At 40.1% G+C, this 16,685-nt stretch overlaps 1 protein-coding gene across 2 annotated transcripts; it reads right to left on the reverse strand.

Annotated features, from left to right (window-relative positions):
- Positions 1–52: 52 nt before the first annotated feature.
- On the reverse strand, positions 53–16,446 carry API5 (apoptosis inhibitor 5). 2 transcript variants are annotated; one of them, XM_075152360.1, is made up of 14 exons: positions 16,251–16,446; positions 12,546–12,707; positions 11,518–11,611; positions 10,396–10,461; positions 9,885–10,036; positions 8,322–8,528; positions 7,672–7,776; positions 6,897–6,986; positions 6,140–6,321; positions 5,837–5,930; positions 5,273–5,329; positions 4,278–4,354; positions 3,790–3,926; positions 53–2,192 (listed from the first exon to the last, which is right to left on the reverse strand). In XM_075152360.1, the coding sequence occupies exons 1-14, from the start codon at positions 16,317–16,319 to the stop codon at positions 2,113–2,115; spliced, it is 1,572 nt and encodes a 523-aa protein (XP_075008461.1). In that variant the 5' UTR covers positions 16,320–16,446; the 3' UTR covers positions 53–2,112. The 2 variants fall into 2 exon arrangements, with proteins under 2 accessions (XP_075008461.1, XP_075008462.1); XM_075152361.1 differs by lacking the exon at positions 53–2,192 and adding an exon at positions 3,396–3,512.
- Between the last annotated feature and the right edge of the window lie 239 nt (positions 16,447–16,685).

Raw genomic sequence — 16,685 nt, forward strand, 5'->3', positions numbered from 1 at the left:
TACTAAGCCAACACAAAATGTTGCAGAGTAACTGTGAAACAATGAGCCAAACAAAATTACAAAATGAATTTATTCCAAAAGCGTAAGGGAACATTTACAATTCAACAAGATGGTAAACAGGTGTCTCCACAAGAACTCACTGCATTAAAATTAAATATGAAACTGGGGGGGGGGGAAATCTAACTACTGAGGCCACAAGAACTTTGCATATCACCTCTGAAAAACAGGAGTCCCGTAAAAAAACCTCACTCAAAATTCAGTGAGAAAATAAGCTGCTAGTACCTAGTTATTAGTCTAAATACAAGCTATGTTTAGGCTTTGAGATTACATTTTTAAATTCCCTCAAAACACAAATTATAGCCACAAGTGCAAAATGTCTATTTTTTTTTCCCCGATGGAAGCTTATTACCCATCTAGCGCCTATTTTCAGAGTGACATTTTGGTCTCATCAATTTGTCCTTGAAAGCTCTTTGCCAAGTTTGTTGGTTTTAGTGACAAATCTGACTTCAGCAGCTGGCATCAATCAGAAATACAAAGTCAGCTCACATGTCCTGGAATGTTCAAAGTTTGCTGCCTATTGCTTCAGAGTTAAGCAAAAATAGACTTCTAATTTAGCGTCAATAACATCTCTAACTTTGACATAGTTTCGGTATTCTGGCCTTCTGATGGTAGTGATAAATATCAGTGTTAATGAAGACACCCGAGTCAGATTCACAAGCAAATACAAATGGAACTAGGTGAGGAAACATCACTTTCAGGCATTTGTCTGCGGATATCAAATGGCTGGACAAAAAAAGGAGGATAAGAAATAACCTTCATTCTTCTAAAGCCTAAGCTATTTTACATCAACATGCCCTGGAACACTTATTAAAATTCTTTTCCTCTGTCCCAACTTTTTACTATCTGCTAATTCCTTTACAATGTTGAATGACCTGAGAAGTAAAAATTTTGAGTGGTGAGAATAAAAAAAAAAGCATTGTGCTCTTACATTGTATTTTCTGGGTGTTCACCAGTAAATAAGAATCCCAAGTTGCTATGGAAAAAAATAGCATGGAATTGTTAGCTTTTCCACCTGAATTGAACTACATAGCTGGAATTTTTCAACGTTACCCAAAATACAATTTTATTTATATATTTTTAAATGCAACTGTATTGGTAAAAAAACCCAAAAAACCAAAAAAACACAAAACAAAAAACCCCAACAACCACCCTCAAGTGCCAACTAATCCAGAAATCTGCAAAACATAGAAAAGAGCCAGGTACTGCTACGGTCCAGCTCTAGCCTATGAAGCTTAATCACTGCATCAGTCTTTACTCATTCCTGGAATAATTCTAGTCATTTATTGTTTTGTTTTTCCTGTTCATTTACTGAAATTTCACGGCATAACTATATGCACATATTCATATTAAACATTAAAAATTCATTTGCAAAACATCACTTTTGCATTACAATGCACGGAGAAGAGTAAGATGTGCAAACCAAAAAACACCACATTCTCCACATCTCTAAGTAAAAGGACTGCTTCATGCTACAAGCAAAATAAATTTCCATCCATGTTGCAAACTTTAAAAAAACAGCATGTATCTCATTCAATTCCATTTAAAAAAGTAAATCAAAGCGAATTTAACAATGGTACTCTTCTCCACATATTGCAAAATATGGTTACAGATGAGGAAAGGATTACTTCAGCTGCTAAGCTTATCTGACATGTATCTCTGTTGTCATGCCTTTCCTGTCCATTACTTAATACATAAACTCAATTACATAGTTTCAGTTATGCAGTAGCTGATTTTTAGGTTAATATACAAACTGTCAAGATGTAGCTTTTGATAAAACATCTACGCTCTTTTCCAATTTTGAATAGATCCTGAAGACATTTCAAAAATAAGAACCCAAAACTGCTGACTGTAAGCATCCAAAAATACAGTTGTAGTTTCACTATGGACAAGTTGTAGTCCGTTAGAAAAGTAGATCATACATACAAAGGTATAAAGAACATTTAAGTCAGTCTTAGTGGAAGGCAGTCCTTGAAGGAAACATACTCCAAGCAAACTTGCTGAGTAGCACTTTCACTTTAGCCCTTCAGGGGCATGGAAGCTTTAGCGGTCTACTCAGTAGATTCTTCCTCGGCTACGATTGCCACGTCCTCCCCAGCCTCTTCCTCGTCCACCCCGGAAACCACCTCTTTGCTCTGAAATAAAAGTCAGAACTTTTCATACAGGTTTTATGCTATATACAGATTAAAATTAAATAGCAATAACTGGAGGTATTGAAGGTTGACTTAAGTCTCTGAGGCTAATCCTGCTTATACACCATGAGATCTCCCAGTTATGCTTTGATGGACAACAGACCCTACTAATCGTAAGAGGGGGTCAGGAGCACTAGCCTCTCTAAACTAAATGTAGTCTTTCTGCACACTAATACTATAATACAACTGTCCCATTATTTTAGAACGATATTTGGGCCAATCCATTATCACAGAATTGAAATCTGGTCTGTAATGAACTTCATTAGACTACCTAGCTCATCCTTCTGTCCAATAATACCATGTCAATCTTGAGGTGTCTGACTTGCTCCTAGTGATTTTATAAAATGATGGAAAACCACAACTTTGTCAGGCTATCTGTCCTTTTCTATCCTTAACATTAAGTTATCACCAGCATACTTGAGTGTTTTTGCTAGGCTGGTATCTTGACTATATCCAGTTAAAAATCAGACATAGATAGATACCACACAAGCTATTTGTATACTGTAGAAAATTTTTCCTTTCCCTTTCTTAAGAACAAATCTGACCATAGCAAGAAACCCCACAAAGTATTTTGTTAAAGTTTCTTTGGTTTTGTTTGAAAATATATCAAACACTCATTCCCCTTCCATGCTTTCTCTTCACGTACAGTCTAAAAATACAGGTCACATTAATCTACAAAGAGAACTGTGTACTGATTTTAAAGAGCACCGAAATCAAAAGCTGACCAGAGGCCTAAGCAGCTCACTAACAAGAAACAGTAGCAAGCAATAAAACATTTTTGGTTGAAAATTCCTCATTTAGAACCGTAGGGCTACAAGCTTATCTTAAAGACACAGGTGCATCACCTGAACTCTGCAGTAAGAAATTTGCAGAAGATTTTATCTTTTCTCTTTGTTTTATACATATAAGAGAGTGCTTTATATCAGTTTTTCAACCTACGGGCATGGGTGACAATTGGTCATAGCAGGCTGTTTACTTGACAGGGGAGGACCAACGGGCCGACAGAGAAGACGAGAGGAACGGGTTGCTGCCACTGTTGGGCCTATTCATCCAGTTCGCAACTGCTCTCACGTTTTGCCCAGAAATACGACTTGCCGAGACAGAATCACCCTGGCTGGGAGCAGTCTGCACAGTGAACCTGGCAGCAACATCAGCAGTGGCTGTAATAGGAATTCAGCACAGGTCCAGTCGTATGACAGCAGGTGGCCCAGCTCTGCCACTTGCAGAAACTGGTCTGTCCAATGGGCAATTTGGGGTGCGAGTGCTGCGTGTCGTGACAGAGAACACAATAGTTCAATTACTAACTATGTATTAAAACACTACTAGAACTAACTTGCAAGCGACATATAGTTTATAGGCTGGTAACACTCAAGCACTGTAATAGATCAACAGCTAGAAAGAGATCATTACACACAAAAATTGGTGACAGTACAATTTGACCTGCTGAGAATGTGATAGTAAGTTGGCTTAATTTGTTTGTTCCCCCCGCCCCAAGGCACAACTGTCACTAGACGAAGTTTTTCCAAGCTGCCTAACTTACCGTAAGAAAAACTACCCAGGTTACTGCTGTACTTTCCACTGGGAGGATTATATATTTGCCTGGCATCCCTTTTTGGTCCTGCCGAAGCTTTCTTTGGGGGTGAACTTGAGGTTGTATCTTCACTCGCTCTTTTTTGACTGACAGAAGAAAACAAAACCAGAACATTACACCCCTGTGGTGACAAGTACAGGAATAGCAGTTCAGCCTCAAAAGATTAACCACTGGAAGCTAGCAGCAGCTAATGAAGATGTCCTGAATAATACTTCAGAAGAGGACGTAAGCTAGTCTCCAGTTGATTCGGTTTATTGTATCCCTAAAGCAAGACTATCACTCCACAGCCTCAATTTCTTCCAGGATGGGTGTTATTTTTGATTGTGAAACTTTTAGCTGATGTGCTGTGTGTATTATATACACACAGCTTGGGATCTTTATTTTGTAAACAGCAAATATTAACACCACCGTTTTCCTTTTTTATGAAAAACTCTTACCTTGCATCTGCCTTCTGTACTGGTTTCCAGGACAGTGTAACTGTACTTTTATAAGAAGGAGGAATGTGGAAGAGATCCTATGGAGGCAAAATCAGACAGTTTATTCTACAGCTAAATTCATGTCGATTGCACTTCAAAATTTTAGCTACCGAGACTCCAGAGTAACAGTTACTCTCCAACAATTTTAAATCCTTTTTGAAATCCCATGGCAGAGGGAGAAGGCGGCAGTAGCTAACTGCCTTATCTGGCTGCCTTAGCCCATACACTTTACTGGGAAATTCAAATGAGCCTTATATTAACAGAATAGTGTCTTATACTGACATAATATGCTTCCTCCCTCTCCCTATGCACATCAAGCATCTTATAATGAACTACAATGGCTCCTGCAGCAGACATCTGATATCCCTATGGTGGTAAAAGATAGGCTTCTCAATACTGTGGGCAAAGTTTTTGGTTTATTGTGGTGACTGAGGGTGAGAGATGGGAAGTGAAGGAAGAGAGGAAAAGGTGTTTCGAAGAAATCAGAACGGTTTCAAGAGCTCTGGATGGAAGTCTCTTTCTGCAGCCCATCTCTCCTAGACTTTTTGGAGAAAAAGGTTCTGTAAAGCAGCTTGCTTTGCCTCCTCCCTCCTTTACATCTCCTTGCACCTCTTCAAACTACTCCTTACCCCTCACTGCCACTGCAGGAAAGGGAAACGGCAAGGGAAAAGGCTCAGCCAGAATCCAGAGACCCCTGAAGCAAGGTCTTCTACTCCTGCGGGCAACTAGTGCTGCAAAAAAGGGCCTCAACACCCTATCCCAACAGCAGCAGCAGCAAAGGCCAAGCAGCTTGCATAAACAGCAGATCCATGTCTCCTCAGAAACAGTAAAGCAGGCAGCCACCCTGAACTGGCTAACACTGACTAATAACACAACACAACTTAGTTCAAATCTATTCCCTTTTTCTGCATACGTTACTCTGTGTGAATTTACTCCTTCATAATGTGAGGACTTACCTTGATTAAAACATTAATGTTATTGGTTATTTTCAAGGCAACCACTTTAATCTTGTTCTGTAAAAAAAGAAACACCACTGAACACCTATTCTAGTAGCTTTAAATTATGCCAACTACGTTGGATGAAGTCGTAACATTAAACTGACTGCTCTTCCCAGTGAATTGCTACAGCAATAGTGAAATGTGTGTACACTGCTGAGTTTTCATTACAACTATTTTTAGGCTTCTTGCAATTTTACACTAACTAGTTGCTTTTAATGTTCCACTGTACTTCCCACTAAAATTTTTTCCCCCAATATATGAAAATTTCCCCTTCAAAACAAAATGCAGAGCACAGTTAAGCCAAATACACATGGATGCAGAGAACAGCTAATAGTAGAAACTAAAAGATCACCTTAGCTTGCAAAATGCAGTGTCAGGTGAGATGCAGTTGCAATAGATGTTAGCAGTATTATTCCCTTCATCTACTTGCATGCTTACAACAGACTGCAGCCCATTCATGCATGCCAATGGTTATTTCGGTAGGCTCAATGAGAAAAATCAGAATTCCTGAACAATACTTACCTCCTCTGTTTTCAAGGCTTCTCCTGTTTTTCCTTGAAGTGCTAGACGAAGCTGTCGAATATATACCTGCAATCCTCGAGCAAAATACTGTAGCCTAAAAATTTAAAAGCAATCTGTTAATAAATTTTACATATTCCCATAAAATAAAAGCATAAGCAAAGGGAAGCTGTAATCTCATTTTTTTCCCCTTTAGGAAAAATGCTCAAAATAAGTCTGCTATCAATCTGATTTGTGCTTCGTTAGCATCCAGACAATAATTCACACTTTCTAACAAAACTCTAACACTTGCCTCTAAATGATTACCTGATTTTGAAGTCTTTCAATTTCTCTGCATTCAGCTTGGCTGTGAGGAAGTCCGGAAGTTTACGACCCAGCTGATGGAAGCTGTACAATAAACACTCCACATAACTGAATTGCAACTTGGGCTCTTCATTGCCGGCATTTTCCCCATTCTCCGCTTCCTCCGGAGGAAGGGGCATATACTCCTAATGAACAGAAAGGAAAAACAAACGCATGAGACACATTTACGCAGACTGACTGTTCTTTTGCAGTGTTGGAACTGGAGGGTTTGTTTATGCTGACAATTTAAGAAGCATCCCCCATCCCTATGCTAACGTGATGAAGTCCTGGTGCAGGTGGTTAGCTACACTTAGGTGGCTTGGCACCTCTGACTCGGAGGAAATACTACGGTGGCACTGCTACCACAGGAAGCGACAATGCACTGCACCAACGCTTCTGAAACAGCGCTGAATTGACTTAAAATTGTCAGTGCAGTTATAGCCTTTAATGGGATCAACACGAATCTCTCGTGACTATAAAATTTAAAAACAACAAAACCACATGAGTTTACTGGATTAAACTGTTACTGCAGGTAACAGCTCTCTGTATCTACAAAGGCTTTGAATGGCAAAATGATGTCTGACCTTGTATCGTGGACAGAGCTATCTTTGAAGTAGCCACTTCAGAAAAAGGATAAATAGATTAATAGATAAAAAATAACTTGTTTTGATGAAAACTTTTAAAAAGTGTTTTACATGAGTAAAAATTGAATTAGTCTTACCAGTAATTTATCAAACAGCTTCTTCAAATTTGATTCAAGCTTCTCCATATCGCCACAAAATGAACTCATTTCAGCAAGAAGCTTCAAAACCTACACATAAGGATAGCCGCATTTTTGTGTGAAAAGTACAAAGGCTTAACTTTCAACCTAAAAGCGATTATCACATCATTATGGCTGGCACAGTAGAGGTCAGCTATTACAATTAAGCCCCTCCTAAACATCAGGAAAGAGTACAAGGAGGAACATGCCTAGTCTGTTTTTCATGTCCTCAAACAGAAACACAGGTTTGCGTGTCTAATCCCAACAAACATCATTAGTCAACAAGTAAATAAAACTTCGTCTCCCACGTCTGCAGCGCAGCTCACCTTCAAAGTGAGATTCAGAGATCTAACTGAAGCTGCAAGCACTGATTAACGTAAGCAAAATTACAGACGTTAAGCCACTCCCTTAGGGGCTAAATTAGCACAAGCCATGCAACAATCATTTTAGTAAATGCTACGTGCTTAAAAAAAATTGACAGTAATATAAAAATTATTACACCGATCTACTTATTCTCGCCTTGCCTCAAAAGCTCGGGACAAATGACACATGCTTTAAAAGGCAATGTTCAGTCATGCCTCAATACAGCAAACATTTTTTTTCTAGCGTAGCTAGTTTTCCTCCAAGCCAAGAACTGAAAACCACTTAAGAAAAGAGTTCGCGATTTTTAAAATAGCTGTCTTTGTCTACGATGCTTATTTTTTATGATTTGAAAGACATTTTAGCTTTGGCTTACCTCTAACTGGATATCAAGACCCTCCACTGGAGTAGTCAAAGAACTGAGGTTTGGCAGAACATGCTCACAGAAGTAAGTAACAAATTTTGTGGAATGAACATTTTTCTGCAAAAAACACCGCACATTATTCAGGCTACTCTGAGTTTGAAGGAGTTAATTGTTTTTTCCCCATCACTCCGCCACCCTTATAAATGCCTACCACACAGCTACACCTTAAAGCTTTATTAAACTTCCCTCTAACTCCTAAAATGCAGAGACCCTTCCAGGTAGCTTAAACTCAGAGGCTGTCTGCAACAGGGGCTGAAAAGATTGCCTGTAACCCAAGAACAGGCCTTTAAGTGCTGCAATTGCCTGGCACTAGACTTGAAATAATCAAACTCACACATGGATGAACCCAACGTGAGAATCTTGTCAAAATTCACTGTAACATCTTAAGTTTGAAAGAAAATGTCAAAGAGCAGAGAATAACACAAAAGCTCTTTGTAGTTGGAACCTTTAAGGATGTTTTCCGACATGTTAATACATTAGAAGCTGAAGGTGGAGAAGTACTGATATGCTGTCATTCTAACATAATCATTGAGAACACCAAAGAGAAGCTACAGCCATTAACTTTCCACAATATTCCTCATGCAAAGCAAATAAATACATACTGAGAAGAGTGGCACTGCCTGCCGAGTACACTGCAGAAGTCTGTCCACACAATCTGGATCAGATGGATTGAACGTTTGTTCCAGGTCAGCTTGTTCGGCTACCAGCTCCACTAGTTGTTGCCTCCCACTTACTGTCTGTAAGCTTTTCAATCCAGACAATATTTTCATGAACAGAACAAATTCCTCGCCTGTCACATCTTCCAGCACCTTAACAGAACACCAGAAAACATATTTCTATGGTGGTAATTTGCAAACCTCCAAGTCAAACCTGCTTGATTTGAAAAGTATGCACATATTTAGCATTTAAATTTAGCTTCTAGTTATTTAAAAACACAAGTTTAAAGAACACATGAAAACATGCAGTATAATCGTATGCACCTCCAAATTAAAGTAACTGCCATCAAGTTGTGCATAGGAAACATTATGTTTCTTGAACTCTAACCTTAAGAACAAATTTCTCTAACAAAATTGTATGCTTCATGCAGAATAAACGTTAAATGAGTATCTACTCATTATAGATTGTTTTAATACTTTTTGTATCTTTCTCAGCTTGAGGAATGCACAGGAATCTCATGAAATTCAACAAAGACAAATGCGAAGTCCTGCACCTGGGATGAACTAACTTCCCTCAATCAGCACGTGTTGGGGACTGACTGGCTGGGGAACTGCTCTGCTGAAAAGACCCCGAGGGTTCTGGGGGACAGCAGGCTAAACGTTAAGTGTCAGCAGCATTCCTTGGGTGATGAACAGCGTCCTGGGCTGTGACAAGAGCATAGCCAGTAGACTGAGGGAAGCAAAGGGATCGAGCTTTCTCCTTCACTATGCCCTCATTAGACCAAATCTGGAATACTGCACCTAGTGTCGGGCCCTCCTGTATGAGGAAGTTCTTCATAAGCTTTAGAAAGCCCAGCCAACAAGGTGAACAGTGTCTAGAGCACGTGACCTGTGAGGAGAACCTAAGGAAACTGAGCTTTTTCAGCCTAAAGGAAAAAAGTCATAAGGAGGTGAGGCGACCTAACACTCATCTTCCAATACTTAAGAGCAAGTCATCAAGAGTAGGAGCCAGGTTCTTTACTGAGGTGGACAGGGTGAGAATGAGACAATGATACAAAACTGAAATGGGAGGTTCCAACTGGATAAAGAAAAAAAAAATCTCATGTTGAGGACAATTAAACATTGGAGCTGGCAGCCCAGACAGTATAGGAAATCTCCATCCTCAGAGGTTTTCAAAACCCAACTGGACAAAGCACCGAGAAATCTGATCTGAATTCAGCTGAGCATGATTCACCGAGGTGATTGATCTCCCAAAGTCCCTTTCCAACGTGAATGATTCTATGGTTCTAATAAAAGTTGCTCTCACAAAATGAGAAGAGCCTAGATTATTTTAACATTCCCACAAAAAATACTGCACAGTTTGGATTGTAGCAGAATAGGATAACTAGAAGACCGCATCTGTACAATGCTTAACTCTACATGTGGTTTAACAAACAGACCTCCAAAGCATCATCAGTGATAAGGGATGGTTTAATAATACTTCAGTTTGTGCTGAAATAAGACACTCACCTTCTTAGATTCAGTCAATATGAACTCTTCTACCTCCTTTGTCATCACCTCCTCAGGCAGGGTTTTCAGTTTTGTAGAGAGGAACTTGATGGCTCGCTCTCTTACAATATCCTCTCCCTGAAGAATTTGACTGAATAAGCCTCCCAAAGTCCCTGAACGGAGAATAAATCAGGTAACGCAAATTGACTTAGAAGTCAAGAGCTGAACCTTCTAAGCAGAAGAAAGAAGTTTCCTCCTGTAAGACTCCATGACACATTTTAAAATAACTGCTATACTAACTGTTAAGAAAAAGAACAATTTTCACATAGCTTGACATAAGAATCCACATTCTTTTATTGATCTGTATGATTCAGATCCACAATTATTGAAAAGTTCGGTACTGTTTGTAAAACCAAACTGGCGTGTGTCTAACTTTTGCATTGCACAAGATACAAAATTGAATCCTGTTCTCATCCTACTAGAGACTGGGAAGTACTAATAAAATACGTTTATAGAAAAATGTGTCCTTTACCTTTAGCATCCATCTTAAATATACTGAGCAAAGCATTGTTCACCAAATTGAATTCTGCAGAATCATCTGAAGAGAGAAAAAAACCCGATATGCATATCCGTGAAATGCAAACATAAGAGCAGAAAAACAAAGAAAGATTTCTGATCTCACACAAGAAGTATTCTATCCTCAGCATTTAATCATAAATAACATAACTTGTATTTTTAACGACTACTAGACTGAGGAAGTAGAAAGCCATGATTACGAAAGCTGGAAGCAAAACAAAAACCTATTTAAGCTATTTGCCACTTCAGCTTCCCTGCCAAAACTTTAACATTACAAACGTGATAGGACTGAAAACTTGAAGGGAAGTTATTAATCAATATATTTAGTCATTTTAAGGAACAGCTGAATAAACAAGCTGACCTTTACTAAATTAAGGTAAAATAAATAGTTATTTCTTTTTAAACTCTTAAGTAATCTACAGTATTTCTAGATGGGAGAAACAATTTTCCTCTTGAACTAAATGGAGAAATGTATAAGTCTCAAAAGAAAGAAAACGTCCCTTCTGAGAAGCCTGGAGACTTAATAATGCATTTTTAATACAAATTTGAACATCTAATATTTAGCACTCTATAACTCACTGAGATTAAAAAATACATATTGTATATTAAATTCTGAATTAAATATTTTGTACTAGAAATACATTGTATGGAAGAAAATGCCTTCAGGATTTTTAAAGTTCCCGAGTACCTGGTTTAGAAATCCAGTAACTCTTTCAGAATGCAATTTGCTGCAGTCCATAACTGGAGGGGTTTTTGTTTTGGTCCCCGCCCCCTCCCCCCCCGCCCCTTTCTGCAGATGCTTTCAGAGGACTTGAATGAAAAAAAAGTTGTTAAATTTAAAAGAATGATTTTCAGTTTATATTAGGATAATTAGCGACCTTTCAGCAGAACTAGCAGCATAACTGTACAGCAAATATAAAGGGGGGGTAAAAAGAGCAGAAGCAGCACATGAATGGCACTGGACAGACTGCTTTGTAACAAATTATGCATCAACAGAAAACGTTTTACAGAACAAAACTGTATACATTTTTGGGTGTGCCACAAGGAGATCAGCCAGGAAACTACCAATGTCTCCTACCTGACTGTAGAAGCTGGGTCAGTATGTCTGCTACGCGAGGAAGATTATCTCCAGTGGCAAACTGAGGCAATTCCTTGATTGCTTGTCGCCGGATCTGTCAAAATTGTCAGTACCGTGGAAATAAAAAATATTAAAAATTAAAGTAATTACAAAAAAAATCAGGCAATTCAACTACCAAAGTTTGTCAGAAAAATGAGCCAAATTTGAGAAAGTGCCCATATATTCTTTTAACATCATATTCAGAAAACAATGTTCAAGTTTCAGACTTTAATGACAGTCCAAACTTCTTATTTGCCGTGAAACTATTATGATACATTTATGACGAAAATAATATACTTTTCTTAGATCTAAGAAGCACTGGAGAAAAACCAAATTCAAACAGCACCTCTGTTCACAAAATCATTCATTCGATCAACAAAATGAAGGCCTGGAATCTCTGTTATTATGGAGTTTTATTTGCTAACAGGAAGGATAGTTCTACAGTTGTGCATATGGCAGAGAGAAACTCTAGGTTTTGTTCCCAGCACTGACAAAAATCCTTGAATGATCCCAAATAATTCAAGTTCTGATAACCAAAGATGCTTCAAAGGTACAGCTTCTATCAACACCACAGAAGCAGCACGAAGCATCTCAAGACTTTTGCAAGAATAATAAATTCAGAATCACATCCCCATGGTTTTCAGGTGTGAACAAAATTTTCTTGCCTCCCAGCATGATTTATGAGAATCAATAACCACAAAGTGCTTTTTGAAACGAAAAAAAAATAATAGATATTCAAATAAACGGTATCTAAGTTTCTTTTACAGAGCTATTCCTTTGATCAATGATGGGAGTGAAAAAGACAAACGAAAACTGATCTCTCATACCATACCATCACACAATAGATTCTTCTATTGCAGGAATACAACTAAGTATTCTTAAGTTTTCTAAAGACCAACCCTCCTCTCCTGAGAGATGTAGCCTATAAAAAAAAGAATAACAAAATACAAATTCAACCTATCAACTTGCTACAAGGTTCTTATTCTTACAGAAACATCTTCATCCTCACAGAGGTCCAACTGGGCATTGATAGCCGAGTCAGCCAGCTCAGGAAAATGCTTGAAGAACTTGGGAATAAACTGGGCTGCAAGTCTCTTCTCCTTGGCACCTCCTTTCACACCATCCAAGATCGCCTGGTACGCATCCTTATGCTGAGAGAGGAAAAGCAGAATTCATAAATAGAAAAACCTTGGGGTATCCTCAAGACAAGGAAAGGATTTTCTCCTCTCCACTTCAGCTATTTAAGTGAACTGTATTACACAAGCTTCATACAATTTATCTCTTAGACCGATGTAACGGTACCAATTTAGTAAAATTTGGCTCTATTGACTGGTTTTTACTGTTATTTTGGTTCCTCTGTCTGTTCAAGTACTTACTGTTCAAACTGCCAGCCCTAAGGCTAACAGCTCTTGCACACCCCTTGTGATCAGATTAGTGCTGACTCAAGGAATTACATGATCACCTTCACTGAACTTGGGCAGTTTTTCAAGGAGTTTCTGCCTTCTGTCTGCTCGTTTATTGTCTCTCACGTAGAGGTTACCTCTCCCAACAACTGTGCCACTGGAATGGATCACGAATGATCTTTAATGTATATTGCGCTAAAGCATCTCTGGCATCTAGTCAAGCAGTTAACTTAATCTGAGATAAAAGATAATACTTAAAAGATCTGTTAACAGAGACCAGATCGAAAAAAAAGAAATCTCCAGTTGAAATATAGAAATAAACACTTCAGCAACAGAGTAGAATATTCTCTAGCTGCTCCAACTAGAATCACACAGGTGTTTCTGATTTTGTGCCTGCAGGACTGAAACTTCAGAATAAACGGAAGTCTTTGTTGTGGTTAGCTATGTGTTTGCGAAATAAAAGTCAGCATTACTAGGATGCTAGCAGAAATCAGAACCTTCTATCATTCATTTTCCTCATGGTTGTGAAAAGAATGCTTTAGACAACTTATCCTACTTTGAACAGCAACATCAACAGCACAGGACCCTTTGCTTTATTTACATTCAGTTTCCCAGAGCCACATATATCATCACCCCTACTCCACACAAAAGTTCACCCACAGCAAATAGAGATACTAATTTACAAAGCAGTACACTGCATTAATTCCCTCTAAAGCAAGCTGTATTTTAACATTCAGTACCAGTGCTCCTTAAACACTCCCTACACCTTGTTGATAGCTCCCCATGTTGCCAGATTCTGAACTGGATTGGGACACTGATCTGGAAGAAAAATAACCAAGGAAAAAAATTGGTTGCTTTTCAGCTGATCCACAACCCCATCTGGTTTGCTCCGTAGCTGTGCCAACACAGTGCACTCAACAGCAAAGGCAGGAATGAGCCCGCACAAACTAACAACGAAATACACATTATTATAGTCACAGGTTCTCAGACTGAACAACTTTTTTGTGGAACAAATTACTTAAACTTAATACATATTAAAAAAGCATTCATAGAGCAATGAAATAGAGCAGCTTGTGTTCCATGAATCTGTATTACTGCACGCTAACTACTCCTATCATTTAGGCAAAATACAGATCAGGCGGGAGTTTGTTTTACCCTGTACCTGGCAGCATTGAATGCTCCAGAAAAAAGCAGGTAACTGCAGAAGCAGCGTGACCCTTCAGTTTTGCACATTTCCTCCCAATCTGTAACACAGCAATGTCCTAAGCCAGAGACAGTGTCCAGACCTTTATTTTTAATAACTGTCAATTGACCAATCATCCATTAATTTCTCTAGATTAGTTCTTGAACCAATTCATACTCTATAATGTCCTGTGACAAGTTTCACAATGTGTTACGGAGAAAAGTTTGTCTTCCTCTTTATTTTAAGCCTGCTTCCTAACAGTTTTTTCCAAGTTCTCACCTTCATTCCACTCGTGAGGTAGACTGCTCATACCTGAGCCCCTTTCTCAACTGAAACACTCTTTTACAAGCTCAATACTTCTGGTCTTTTAAATTACTCCTCTTAATGTCATACTTCTGGTTGTCCCCTTGCCCTTCTCCTCATGTTCAAAGTTTCTTTTTTGAGCCAGGGTGACTATGACTTTTTGTAGTGAGAGATCATGTTCATAAGGTTGTTAAGAGATAATAAAGTAATAAGTGGGATAAAACTGATGAATAAGGAACAATTACTCATGGCTTCTCAGAATGCAAAAATTGGAGACATCAAGTAAGATTATAAAATGACAAGTTCAAAGGAGATAACTCCTTCACAAAAGTTAATGAAGTAATGGAACGTTTGCCACAGAACATTTGTGTGCCAGAAATATAATCAGTTAAAAAAAGCATCAGAAAAGTTCACAAAGAACAATCTAGCAAGATATACTAATTACAAAGACACTATCTCTGGCTCTGGAAGCTGACAAGCTGTAGAGAGGCAAAGCTGGGAGAGTATATCAGGAATCATCATTCTATACTTAGCCCCAGACGTTCTTACATATCTGCTATTGATCCCTGTCACAGGCTGCATTTCTTAACTATGGTAGAGTTTGTTCTACCTAAGATAGCCATTCTTATCCTACAAAAGCTACCCACAACAGTCAAAATGATGACGGACTATGTATTTGTAAAACGGCACAGTAATAGCATCTGTTTTATTCTGCATCTCTCCCCACAGTTCCCAACGTTTTAGTTGCATTTTTTGGTTGGTTCTGAGATGACGTTTTTGTAGGACTGTCTGCAAGGATGCTTTATTTCAGTAGGGCATAATTACACAAGCAAAGTGAACGGACTTGAATTAAAAAGAAAAAACCTTGTTTTTAAAAAAAACAAAGAACTACCGTATTATTTGTTCTCTTAAAGAACTTTCCAAATGACCTTGTGTAGCAGTATCTAGTTTAAAATCCACTGCTAGGTGTGTGCAAAGCTACTTTCCTACTTATGTACGGTATGACCAAAAAAAAAAAAAAAAGTATCTGCTGCTTTTTCAGGTAGTCATTCAGTAAAAGGAGAGCCTAATGCAATTAAAAAACTAGTTTTAACTAACCATAATATTTTGTATTGGTAATATACTAAGTCATCCTCTTTTTTTGAATAATTCAGTAACGGTGTACACAAACGGCAGATCTTGCCAAGAGCTTACAGGTAAAAATCTCCTTTAACAGTGAGGATTGACCTTCCATTCTTGCCTTAAGGGGAAAAAAAAAAGGCTATAGGCAGTTATCAAACCATAACAGACTTCACCTTCCTCCCACAAGCCTTTTAGCAAGAGAGCCTGCCAGAAGCTCTCCGGAACCGCAAGTGCACTGGATCAGATCTGGATGACTACCGGTGTCTTCTTTATGGCCTGAATTCGCCAGGCGAAGCTCCCCGCCCCCACGCAAAAAGCAGTCTGACTCTAGCTAATAACTAGTTAATATCCGCGACGCCACATTGAAAAGGAGAGCTGCCGACAGGACGGGAGGAGGGGGATGCTGCAAAAGCCACGAGAGCTGCTACCGTCCTTGCAGAACCGCAGGCGCGAAGCTCACCTCTACCCGGCCCCCCCCACCCCGAGTCGTGAGGAAACCTACACCGAGAACAGCCCCGGTTGTCCGGCGGGACGAGCAGCCCCTCCGGCGGCATCCCGTCCCGCTCCCCCACCGCCCGCCCCGCTTCAGCCCGCCCAGCCCGGAACTCCCCGCGGCGGCGGCGGCTCCGCGCTACTCAAGCCCGAGGCCTAGCGAGGCCTTGCAGGCCGCAGCCACGCCGCACCTGGCCCGCCGTCTCGGTGGCGTCCGCCAGGATCCCGTAGTTGCGGTAGAGCTCCTCCACGGTGGGCATGGTGCGGCGGGGAAGGGGCAGAAGCCGCCGCTGCAACCGAGGCCGCCACTGACGCCGCCGCCGCTCAGGCCGCCGCTACCGCTCAGGCCGCCGCCGTCAGCACCAACGAGGCGGAAGTCCCAGAGCAGCCGTGTGCCGGCGCCTGCGCAGCGCCCCCAGCCGGCTGGCGGTGGAGCTGCAGGGCCGGGTTAAAGGCGGGGCGTGGGGGGGGGGGGGCGTGGGTGTGGGGGCGCGGAGCGCGGGAGCGCTCCGCGCCCCCACACCCACGCCCCCCCCCCGCAATCTGTTGTACGCTGGAGTTTAGGTGATGTTAAACGGCTATTCAATATAAACAGGAGTGCCCCGGCTCCCGCCTGGCGCCTCGTG

The sequence above is a fragment of the Calonectris borealis genome, chromosome 5 (assembly GCF_964195595.1).
Source record: "Calonectris borealis chromosome 5, bCalBor7.hap1.2, whole genome shotgun sequence".
Taxonomy (NCBI): domain Eukaryota; kingdom Metazoa; phylum Chordata; class Aves; order Procellariiformes; family Procellariidae; genus Calonectris; species Calonectris borealis.